This window comes from Echiichthys vipera (assembly GCF_963691815.1).
Source record: "Echiichthys vipera genome assembly, chromosome: 15".
NCBI lineage: Eukaryota > Metazoa > Chordata > Actinopteri > Perciformes > Trachinidae > Echiichthys > Echiichthys vipera.
The window spans coordinates 9,598,613-9,611,328 of NC_139840.1; the positions used below are offsets into that span (position 1 = coordinate 9,598,613).

The following is a 12,716-nucleotide window of genomic DNA, read 5'->3' on the forward strand; positions in this document are numbered from 1 at the left end:
CAGCAAACGTCATAGGGTTGCTAAAATCAAACTAATTCATCCTCTAAGTTTTTGAATGTTCACAAAAATGTAACATGATTCCCATCACACTGTTGTTTTTGTTATTGAGTTCAAAAAGCAGTCCGACTTTTTCAGTATTTCTGCTTTCTAAATGCTAAACCCCAAAGTTCCGATTTAGCCCCCTAATCTTGGCTTTCAGTTTGAGGTTAGACTCACGTAAGTTGGCAAAAAAGACTCTCAAGATCAACCACAAGCTGATTAATATCCTTGTAGGCAGTTTCAAGGGAAGAGATGCACTAACTGTGGTCTTAAACAGTGGACCAGATTTGATCAAATGCTCATTCCAGTGTCCCAAAACACAAAACGCAAACTCCAGCAGTGTGGTGATTGCTTCCACTGTTAAGCTAGCTGCCGAATCGTCTCTTTTACGTAACATTCCTATTCTTCTGGGTCGGCAGTAGCTCAGTCCATAGGTGACTTGGCTGGGAATCGTAGGGTTGCTGGTTCAAGTCCCTGTGTGGACCATGGAGCGTGGACTGGTGGCTGGAGAGGTGCCAGTTAATCTCCTGGGCACTGCCGAGGTGCTGTTGAGCAAGGCCCGGAACCCCCAACAGCTTGGAGCGCTGGTCACTGGCAGCCCTCTCGCTCTAACATCTCTCCTTAATTGCATGTAAAGGTCCTGTTTGTGCATGTGTGTGTGTATTTCGGGCTTGTGTGTGTAACATGATTAATAATAAGAGTGGAAAAAATTAAAATTTCCCCGTTGCGGGATAAATAAAGTAATTCTTCTTCTTAAATATTGTTATCACCTTGCTGTAAACAGCAGTGGAGTGATACAAAATATTACAGATCAACACACAAGTCTTGTGATATTTTATGACACATCTGAGGCCCTGACCATGAGATTGCGAAACATAAACATTTCGTCACGTAGTCCTGTCGTAGGTTTGTCACATCGATAGAAGAATCCCAACCTTTTGACCCCTGCTCTTTAGCCGATGACCTGCCTCTGCCTCCCATTTGATTTCACACACAATGACTTCTACTAACCGTGCAGTGTCATTCATTTTATCATCACTTTGTAACTGGTTTCCCAAAAGATTGATTCTCTGGGACAGGTGGCTTTTTTGGTCATACAACTTTTGGAAAAATACTTCAAATAGAAAAGTTAAACCTTAATGAGAATACAAAGTCCCACCTCAGACGTGGCATCCCAATATCTTTTAGCATTTGTTTCTTACTAAAGGTAATTTTGAGTTCAACCCCGTCACGAACAACTTAGACCCAATTTATATGATTTGATGTCATATTCAAGTAAACTCTTGTAGAACCTAATGAAAGAGATGTCCCTTGTTTAAGATCACATACTGGAAGTAGGATTTAAAAAAAAAAAAAGCATTAACATTAGGATTTGATCAGGCTTTTATATATTTTTTTACATGATTCAACAAACACTATTCTGGTATTTCTTCTTGTCACACAATATTAATAAAAATGTATCACTTAACAGGGTTGAACCCAATTGAACCTTCCAATAAGAAGTGTCAAAGGCTTTTCAACCATCACCCGTTATTGACCATTTTACATTGAAATGTGATGGGATTGAAGTTTTTGGATAAAAGTAGCCACAACTCCATATTTAATTAGGATAATAGCACCACATGGCATTCAGGACATCGCGGAATTGCAATATACTGTATATTACATCTTTTTTGATGACAATCTCAATCTGACAATTAAAAAAATGAAATATAAACAAGAAAAGATGCTGACAATCAGATGCTTCAATTTCATAGATATTTCATGTAGTTGTTCAGAAAAATGATATATTGTAGTTAAAGCAGACACACATGGTTGTGTTAGCAGCAGAACTTTGGTATTTATTGCATTTTTGGTGCGTTTTATATCCAATGAAAATGTGATGACGGCCAGTGGGGACATGCAAAATGCCTACATCTTAGACAACCCATGAAATTACAAACTTATTTTGTTTTGCATTATAATGCATTCATTGTTCTATTAATTGGTGGCTTTAAAGTGCATTCTGTGGTTTCCTTTAAGCGAAAAACTTAGAAGTGAGTCTTAACGGGCCCCAGATTCAGAGAATCGCCCCAAAAAACTCACCAAATGAAACGGTGTCAAGTGTGTTTTCAATGTCATCCATTTAGAAAAACACAACACCATTCACGAGTACAGGATCAATATCCACTCTCTGAAGGTGATGTGGTTCTGTGAAAACAGACGAGTGCACTCAAGGAATCGTAACCAGGTGCAGAGGAGGAAATACCTGGAGCATTCCTTGCTGCTGGAATGTTTTTATTAGCCTTTTTACAAATGTCGCCATTTCGAGGTGTGTACACTATAAAGTGCACTGCAGGCTGGATCACTCCATCAAGCGGAGCGTGGCTTCAATGGGGAACCTGTGTCGAGGCCGGGGTTATGCTATTTGAACAGCTGGCACAGTTTAGTTCGGCATGTTCAAATGTGCACAGGTCTGAGGCTGTCGTACCACACTGAGGCAAAACAACACAGGCCTCCCCGAGCTTTCAGCAGGATAGACTCTACCTTATACAGTGTCATCGGGCACAACGTATTTAGTCGGCTGACATTAGATGTGTCAGCAATCAGTGCAAATAGAACAGAAAAGGCGAAATGTTGTTTAAATGGACACATCTATCTGTGAAAGGCTGTCCTCGTTATGTTCAGACAATGAGGTTTAAAATAGGAGTAGTTTGACAGTTTGAAAAGTATAGTTTTTGGCTTTCTAGCCGAGAGTTAGATGACACTCTCATGTTTGTATGATACTCTGGCGTTTCCGAGCCCCTAAAATGGAGATTTTAGAAATGCTGCTGACCCTATTTTAGTTTGAAAACTTAGGGGGCGGAAATTAATCTTTTGAAACAATGACGCAGACAATGACATACACCTTGCCCACTGCCATGGCTTCCTCCAGCTATGGATGGTACCACTCTCGTATTTTTGTTGTACTTTGCAACGACTCCCCAATCTGTGTTATCCACCGCCTTTACCGCCTTACTCATGCGTTGTGCTATAATGGTGCTTAGACGCTTAAACGATGGAGATTATTTTTGTTTTACAATGAAAACGTTTCATTGTGGATGTGTCCCGAAATGTCGACCTATTCCCCAAAGATAAAGAGGAAGCAAGACAAAAAGTAGTAAAATAACTTCTATTTCTTAACATGCACAGAGCTTGGCCAGCACTTTGAATTGTCATGTGTCCAAAGGCCGGTCTGAAATTGTTCCAGTCTTTTCATAGTGGCCCAATCCAAGCCCCTGAGAGCCTGCCCACTCTCATTTATCAAATAAAAAGCACCTTTCTTAGCACTTTGGAGAGAAAAAAACAACATTTTCACAGCCAGTGAAGCCATGTGTGTGTGGTATGACGAGTGAGACCGGTATGATTCCTGGTGTTAACAGCTAATAAATTGGGGCCCATCCCCCCGGTGCTTTACTGGCTCAATTATATCCACATGTAGCCATTATTCCTGCCATGTTAGCCAGGGTGAGCTGCATATTTTGAAAAGGTAAGTTTCCATAACACTTGCTACGTTGGTTGTCAAGACACATGTTTAGGTTCTTTGGAAGCCAGAGGCTGGCTGTTTTAATGCAGAGGTGCTGTGAAAAGCAGCGGGGGCTATAGTATATACGCTTTGTTTTCAAAAATCTTACCTCAGTAGTGTGTAGAGACAATAAACAGGTTTATTAGCTAGATAGCCTTTTTGTCTTAAACATAAGGATACAAGAGCTTTTTCTACCACTTTTATCCACATGTTTCTTACAACATACCTGACATACACATACTTAGAAGTAGATCTTGCTCAAACTAATACAGCCTAATACAACATCTTTACCTTCATGATGGTTACAACTTTTGTACAGAGGTGAACTTTATGGTCATGTTGTAGTTTGTTGAAATATTTTGCTTTTTATGATGATTTTTTTGATATTTGGTTCAACCATCGTGGATACAAATGAGATGGAAAATATCAGCAGTAGATTAAGTCATGTTTATGACCTCCACAGCCATTATCATGATGATAGACATGGATATAATGAATTTCAATTATATTTTTCTAGTTAAATTGCACTATTACATAAATTACTCTCCGTAAAAACACTAATAATAACAAATTGAATTGAATTGAATAGATCTGCCCAATTGTCAACAATATCCAGTTATTTGAGTCAGTATCAACCCGATATCCCACATCAGTATCAGATCGGTGCATTCTTACTGAAGAATGTTGTGTTTATCTGAGTGGAAGATTTGGAAGGAGTTGACTTAGTCTCCCTGCATTCTCAAGTATCAACTGGTTTACCTGACACGTTAAAAATGTAAACAACCAGGCAGTGTCATGCAACACATTATTCAAATAAATGCAGTGCAATTAACTGCTGTATATATTGTAGGTTACTGGCGGCTCTGTTTGGTGACAGTTATCTTTAACAGTGAAACTCAACTGTTCTTTAGTTATGTTAATTCTCTAAAGAGACCTTGTTGAATGCTTCCCAGCAGGTACAACTGTGTGTTGAGGACTGTCTGCCTGGTCCCTGTGCTGTTTTTCTAACAAATGTTTGAGGGTTTCTGAAATTGGAGCAGGACTGGAGCCAGCTCTTTGAATGTCATGCCGTTGGCGCGTGCCAACCTTTTCTGCTAAACATTTTTCTCTCCCCTCGTCCTCCCTCCCCCCGTTCTTTTTCCAACAGGGGGGATGGAGAGCCTCAATGCTATCATTCTTTGATTCTGTTTGAATCTGGCTGCATGTGAGCAGGAAAAGGAGCCAAACGTGCTTCCTGAGTGGTCCGGGGGGAAACTCTGTAATAAGCAAGGGGTGGGCGGTTAAAAATAACTGGGCTATATAAGCCCGGAGCAGGATCCCACTCACTCTCAAACTCTCACTGACTCTCGCTCTGTCAGGACGTCCCATACAGGTCCAGCACTAACTCTCACACTTACACACTGTTTTTCCATGGAAGTGAACGGAGTGTGCTACATGAGGCAGAGCTGATGTGTCCAAATCCTCACCGCAGTGATGGAACACTTTTACAGACCTGACACAGACGTGATGCGTGCCAGTTTTCATGTCACTGATTGAACAAGCCCAATAACAACTCGTATGCGACAACGTGAGGTTTCATCATGGAGAATATGACACATACACCCATATGCAGAGCCATGGAACCCACCCTTTGTGCTGTCTTTAGGAAGCAAATATACGCCACAGGTGTGCAGTTTGTGTTCTGTCCAAAACTTTATATTTTAGGAGACTGTAAGGTCTCCTGGAGGATTGGAGTCAAGTGGGAAAGTGAAAGGATGAGGTGGAAGCACATTGATTTCCATGTAGGAGTTATGCTTTTGTGTTTTCTTTTTTCTTTGATTTCTAGGAAAGGCACTTGTTGTTGTTTCTGTTTCTGTGTTTGGGTGGGGTGGGATTGGGAAGTTATGTTTGTACACCCCCCCCCCCCCCATTTACAGAAATTATATATCAAAGTAATCACAAAAAAGAGGACAAATGCTTAAACTCAACGTTACTGTCAAAGTTATGCACAAGAACTTTTTTGTAAGGGCAACTGCGTTGAGAAAACAGAATACTTTAAAGAATTAGTCACGCTGTCACGGCTGCAAGAACATGTCAACAACTTCTTAACAGCATGACAACTTGTTGATAACTTGGTAGTTTAACAGCATAGATAAGTCAACGGCACTAGTAGTACAAACTTTACAATTGTGAAACAGCAATGCGGGTTGCCCAATGTTAAAACTATTGTGTAAATTTGTCAATTCAGGGAAAAAGATTTTCAGGGGCTTCTGTGGAAATGTTGTTCATCCACATTGAACGCTTCTTTCATACTATGATTTCAGTGGTTCCTCTTCTGCGGGGAAAGTTCAGATGTGCAGCTCACATGGGGATGCAGATCAGAAGACTGTGTTTTCACTAAAGGACAGCGGGTCAAGAATCCAAGGAGGACACTGAATCCCTGCAAGCCTCAAAGTGTTTGTCCTATTTTTGACCTCTGACCTCTCTGCGGAGGGGGCGAGCAAAACGGAGAATTCCCCTACAGGGAGCAATTAAGCACCACTTCTTTATGAACTTCTTACAAATCTCTTTAACTGAAACCTCCTCTGAGAAATGTTTTTATGTGGGCTGCTGCAGTCAAAAGAGTGTCCCACCCATCGTATGTGAGGCTCATGTACGCTCGCCCAATTTGCCCAAATGAAATTCTCTCGTTGGGTACGTACACTTCTCCACAGGAAGTGACGGATCAGAATGAAATACAAACCTGTCTCTTAAGCGTCATGCGAATTAGTGAGCACTCCTTCCCTGGGAAACACCGGATTTGCCCACAGCAGCTTTCTTTTTCTGTGTGCAGTTTCACATTATTTCAGGTTACTCAAGTGCAAAAAACTCTTTAATTCTGTCTGGCTGTCTGACATTTGAATCCCCCAGGTGCAGAGTTGTCTAGTAAAGTCTTCATACAGTTCACTCATAAAACTCCTGTTCACCTGGTCTAGCAGCATCATGACATTTAAACTGAGTGCATGCAAATAATGGATTAACCCAGTCGGCTGAGCATACAAGCTTCCATTGTGAGTTAGTCAGGATTAGTCATGTAATAATGTAGTAATGTTTTAAGTTAAAGTTATTTAATAGAAAAAGAAAATGGATTTCTTCAGCTAATTTCCAGATTTAGGGTTACAGGAATTAAGTTATTTTTTTGTCTTTAACGTTAGTACTGATCTAAAAAGTTCAGTCCTGATACAATTCTCTTAAAACAACTCTTCCAAATTTTGAAGGGACCTTAAAGAAGTAATTCAACATTTAAGAAAATATGCTTACTCTGCACCTGTCCAGCACAAAAACCCTCCATGAAAATCACGAATTGTCACTTTGATTTAACAACCAAAATACATGTTAATTTAGAGCTTTAGAGATGCTTTTAGTTACCTTTGGACAGAGCCAGACTAGCTGTTTTCCCTTGTTTCCAGTCTTTATGCTAAGCTAAACTAAGCTAAGCTAAGTGTCTCCTGGCTGTAGCTTCATATTGAACACACACACGAGTGGTGCTGATCTTCTGGTCGAAGTCGGCCATTAAAAACATTTTCGAAAAAGCTATTTCTTTAGGCAGGCTGCTGAACCCCGAACTAAAGTGTAATCTAACCTTAAAATCTCAAATCAGTGAGGTCACAAAAAGTTCAATCAAACAGCACAGACATGTAATATTTTGTTAGATTGCCTGAACCTGAACTGAAAAAGCTGCTTTTGCTGTAAAACCGATTTATTTTTTTTAGTAAATTATGAGATAAGACTAAAACCAAGAGGTCAGCTGCAGTGGATGAAGTTCCTTTAATTAAAACTTTGGAGCATTACAAAGCGTTAAAGGTAGCTGAATAAAAAGGGAAGTGAGAGCACTTTCACTGGTAGCAGAGCAGAGGAGGACTGCTGCACAGAGCCGAGGTCAGAGTCAGTGGTCAGGGGTTCAGACATCAGGCCGGCCGCTCCGCTGCCATTAAAAACATACTTCCTCTCTGGCCTTACTGGACTCCTGCAGCGTGACGCACTTTCCACTGAACACACAAGCACAGATCAGGGATCAGGATGTGGAAACCTCACAGCTGTACTGACAGAGTGTACTGGTGATGGTGGACATGACAGCTTGATGAAAGGTGATGTGTCTGTCATGTGGATCTGAGCTTGGTTGTTCTGGGTTTGCTCAAATCATCTGAGCACTTGAACATATTTTTAAGTACTGCACCTGTTGCAGAAGGGGAGTGTTTCCCTCTCTCTTGGGTTTTGGACTAAATGTTGATATATTTACATACAGCACAAAGTAGCTAAGTACATCTATTCAAGTCCCTGAAGTACAATTCTGAGGTGTGTAACCCTTTACAATTTACGGCATTGCATAGAATGTTAATATATTTTTTTTTAATTATTATTTTAGACTCCTTGTTAAAATGTGAATTTATATAAAACCTATTTAGGAAATGAAATGTTCCTGTTACATATGTATATATAAGAGTAAAAGTTAGAGCAGTAAATATCTGTTTACAGGTGACTGCATCACGAATATCAATCTAATTATATAAATAAAACGCTTACAGTGCCATTCTGCCTGCATTACCAGTACTTTTACTTTGATACTAACTTACTACATTTTGTTGATAATACTTTAAGTGAAAATCAGAATGCAATACACTTCGAATTGAGTATTTTTACACTGTTGTATTGCTACTTTTATTAAAGCACATTAAATGGGCTACTTATTCCACCAATAGAGATGATTGTGAGATTTTATGCAACTGAAATCAATATGAAACACGAGTCAACACATTTTGATTGTGGTCCCTTTATTCCTAATTTTAATTATTAGATAATTATTATTATTAGAATGTATGCATTCACTAATTATGGAAGTAACGTGCTAAGGGATGCACGGATTACCTCAACATCTAAATATCCAAATTCAAGTTGAGGTGAATGATTTGACACTTATTCTTCTTCTACACTTTATTCTTGTTAGGTTAAAATGTTTTTGTATAGTTGCACTGTCGTTATTTGCTGCTCTGTGTGCCCTGAATTGCCCCCCGGGTACAAATAAAGTTTTTTGAATGAATTGAATTGAATTGAATGATTTTACATGATTCAAAACAAATATATATTTGAACATGTAAGGCCCGATGGCCTCCGGAGCCGGAGGATCCCTGCAGAGAAAACAGTCCGACCGTGTTCGAAACCAGATCTCTCAGCAGAAACGGGGACGAGCAGGTCAGACTTGTGATGCAAATCTGACTCCAATCGACACCGCAGCCCCCACTCGTCCGCCATTTACACCTGAATGGGACGTTACCTTTAAATCGTGTTTACATCACGCGTGGTTAGAGCGTTTAAAAACAAAATAGCCGTGAAAACCGTTTCAGACCACACTGGCGCCTGTTTGGACAAGCCTGCTGTGCGAGAACAAAACCATCTTCCATTAATGATAATGAGCCGAGAGCGAGACGCGTCAAACAGGTGGCGGAGGCAGCATCAACACACCGGCTACAAAACGTTGCAGTTTGAAGGGTTGAAGGGAGGATTGCTTTGAAGTTTTTGTGGCTATGATGGAGAGAAAACACAGAAAACAGACAGAAATGTATTAAGAGGCATGGAATGAAATGATGCAGTCACACGGAAGACTTTATAATATTTTGTCAGGTCCAATAGACCGCAAACATTTCGATGCTTTGGGACATGTTTGTTGAGTTTCAAGCACTGTTATGTCTATATCATTATAGAGCCTGCAATTAATATATATATATCTTACTTTGAGTTTTAACCCACCACTTTGAATGATGTATTGTTTTACCTCTCTTAAAAAAACACGTCTTGTTTGTTGTTGTGGTGATTACCTACTGACAGGCATTTGTATTAAGTTGTCGGTGCGGCTTGGCATCCAGTAGTTTCTGTCATTAGGCTTGTTCTTTTCAGCATATTACGTAAGTATCTATGGTTGCTATATTGCTGGTGTGTTTGTAATTTGCCTGCAACTTTTTTCCAGTGGCCCAAGCAGCAGTGGGTTGGTCTGAGTGTTTGCGTCAGCCCGTGGGGGAGGTCCTGCGCTTTATAGGTTCATCTGCGCTGCCTTGCCTTCCATACAGCGCACTGAGCCCCGCTGCCTGCAGGAGCCGCTTTATAAAGAGCTAAATTTACCGAACTTTACGTTGTTTCCTGAGCTCTCACAATTGGCCAGGCGTACTCGGCTTAGAGTGTTATAAGGTTTGGAGGACCTCCTTCCACTTTTAAACTTGTTCATGTCTTTGGAGCGCAGCAGTGGAGAGCGACAGTGAGATAGACGCACAGATTCTGGTGCGGCTGCCGCTCAACTCAACGCGACTTTGACCACAGACAGATATTATTTTACTGAACGATGGCCTTATCTGGAGTGATGCTACCTTCATTTTCGACATTCTCAAACCAAAGAGAAAAACCCTGGGAAAACGTAAGTTAAATTGAACTTGTATTATGTTTAAAGTTTGTAGATGTGCTTGAGTTGGACTATGTGTCACTCCTTTACATGTCTTGATTAGAAAATGGTAATACTAATGAGTATACTGTAGCCCAAACTGTTAACTAATGTATTTACTTTTAAAACAAATGGGGATTTTCTTATTTTACGAAAGAAAAAACTCGGAATTGCTTACCTGTAATCTCACATACATTATTGTATTTTACAGCAACATGGCATTTTATCATATCTAATCATATGTAATTGTTCTTTCAGAGGTGGAAAGGAGATGTGGACAAAATCTCCTCCAGCTGCTCCATGCTTGAAATGGTACATAGTCTGGACAATCACAGCAAAAGGGACGACGAGGATCTGAGTAATTATTTGGATCTGGATTTTATTCTCGCAAACACGACTGGCTCAGACAACGCTGCGGAGTTTGTGGGCACAGCTGACCCTAGCATGTACTCCACTGGAAACTCGGTGCCATCCTACGCAGCAGACGACCACCGCTCCCCGCCGCCCCCGTACGGCGCCAGCCTCATGACAGAGCTGCTCCGCTCCGAAGGAACCAACAACTATGGCATTACGCGCAACCCCTGCGTTCAGGGGAGATTTTATGTCAACACTGCACACTTTCCCCGCCAGGACATCAAAGTGGAGCCATCCATGGACGGTTATGGCCCCGTTTTGGGCATGGTGCCCCAAAGCTGCAGCAAAATCAAACAAGAAGGGAACGTTTCGTGCATGATGTCCTTCGAGCAACCCCGGGTGGCCATCTCCCCGCGAGCAGCCAGTAACATGACCCCACCTCTGAGCCCCGATGAACAGGGAGCTACGGACTGCCAGGCACAGCTGTGCCAGCCAATGAACTTTTCACATAAGTATCACACACCGGCGGGTTTTCCGCACCACCCTCAGGCTCCCCAGATGCAGATGCCCTACCACGCTCCGCATACTGCCTTTGGCATGTACGATGAAGGTCTCAGCCTGCAGCCAGGGGCGCAGAGAGTGATGCTCACACCGCCCTCCTCTCCCCTCGAGCTGCTGGAGTCCAAACCAAAGAGAGGACGGCGCACATGGCCGCGGAAGCGTACAGCTACGCACACCTGCACCTACGCAGGCTGCGGAAAAACTTACACCAAGAGCTCCCATCTGAAGGCACATCTCCGAACTCACACTGGTAGGTTTGAGCCCATATCCATCTTGACCAACAAGACTACATATGTGCGCAATTACGCACAGTCCTGTATAGCTTAAAACTATTTTTCCCCCTTAAGCAAACACTAATCATCTCTCTTTCCCTTGCCCACGTAGGTGAGAAGCCGTACCACTGCAGCTGGGAAGGCTGTGGATGGAAATTCGCCCGCTCCGATGAGCTGACCCGTCATTTCCGCAAACACACCGGCCACAGGCCCTTCCAGTGCCACCTGTGTGAGCGCGCCTTCTCCAGGTCTGACCACCTGGCACTTCACATGAAGAGACACATGTGAAGGAGCCCACAAAAGGACTTGGGGTTCAAGGAGGGGGTTGTGTTATTCTTTTTTTTATGATTCAACTGATGTATTTTTTATTTAAATTGTTGTCCACATGACCAAAGTCTTTTATATATATATAATATTGAATTAAAAAGTTTTAGTGTTATTATTTTGTAATAACGTAGCTGGTACTACTTTGGTTCAATAAGAGCTTTAGAAAAGCTTTGTTTGCTTTAAAGCAGGCAGACCAGGAAGGGGCTGGCCCTGTATATACTACTCTTCTTTGACAGAACTGGAACGCTGTGTTTGACACAAAAGTGCCTTTTTATATAACTGTGCTACTGTAAAACTCAGTGACAGAACGACATGGCCACAAAATAGTACATGTTCTTATTGACAGGGGTAAAATGCACATAGAGTTGCCTAACATGTGCAGAGACAATGTTTTATTTAAACTGCCTCAATGTCTGAATGGCCTGAACTGCTTTATTTTATTTCCTATTTGGAGTGATGTTTCCTCTTTTGTGAAACTCTTGGATCCAGCCCATCTGTTCACTATCAGGGCTTGATGTCCTGTGCATTATTTTTCACTTAAATTTATATAAATATGTACATGGTTTTATACTGTAAAATGTGTATTTATTGTAAATATTAAAAACAATGTCATTGAACATTTGACTGGGGGAACTCTTTACTCTTCATGCATACCAACGCATTAGATACATCGTGTTCACACATTGGGTTTAATGAACCACATCCACCCACTCAACAACAGGTTACAACAAGTCTAAGTAGGTGCAGCAGCCCTGCAGACCACCAGATCAGTTCCACAAAATAGGTTATGCATGTTGCCATTGTACCACTTAAATTTCAGAACATAGGCACTTGATTTCCACTGTGATGTTTTGCAGCTGCAAGACAGAGAAGGGCAGCAGCTTGTGGGCTTAGCCTATAAATACAAACACTCCATTTCCATAATTACAGAGTGAGCCAGGAGCCGTCTGGACAGAGGGGCACAGCAAACCCTCATCAGGGAGCCCTTAGACTCCCTTTCTGATGGGTAGAAATTATAGTAGGACATCAAAGGGCCTTAATACTACAATTACACAGAGTCCCTCTGCACTACAGTTTCAAAGTATCAGAGTCTGTGCATATTATGTCTGCATGGTGTCTGTGAGCATTTGTTTCTCCCGCATCAAAGGCTGCATTGAGTAGATGTATTAAAGCC

At 41.5% G+C, this 12,716-nt stretch overlaps 1 protein-coding gene across 1 annotated transcript; it reads left to right on the forward strand.

Annotated features, from left to right (window-relative positions):
- Positions 1 to 9,673: 9,673 nt before the first annotated feature.
- Positions 9,674 to 12,159, forward strand: klf2b (Kruppel like factor 2b). Its single transcript, XM_083928286.1, has 3 exons — positions 9,674 to 10,004; positions 10,287 to 11,193; positions 11,328 to 12,159. The coding sequence occupies exons 1-3, from the start codon at positions 9,933 to 9,935 to the stop codon at positions 11,501 to 11,503; spliced, it is 1,155 nt and encodes a 384-aa protein (XP_083784412.1). The 5' UTR covers positions 9,674 to 9,932; the 3' UTR covers positions 11,504 to 12,159.
- The last annotated feature ends 557 nt before the right edge of the window (positions 12,160 to 12,716 follow it).

Coding starts and splice junctions, on each gene's coding strand:
- klf2b (XM_083928286.1), top strand. CDS start 9,933: ATGGCCTTATCTGGAGTGATGCTACCTTCATTTTCGACATTCTCAAAC. Junction 10,005..10,286: donor GAGAAAAACCCTGGGAAAAC/GTAAGTTAAATT, acceptor TTGTTCTTTCAG/AGGTGGAAAGGAGATGTGGA. Junction 11,194..11,327: donor ACATCTCCGAACTCACACTG/GTAGGTTTGAGC, acceptor TTGCCCACGTAG/GTGAGAAGCCGTACCACTGC.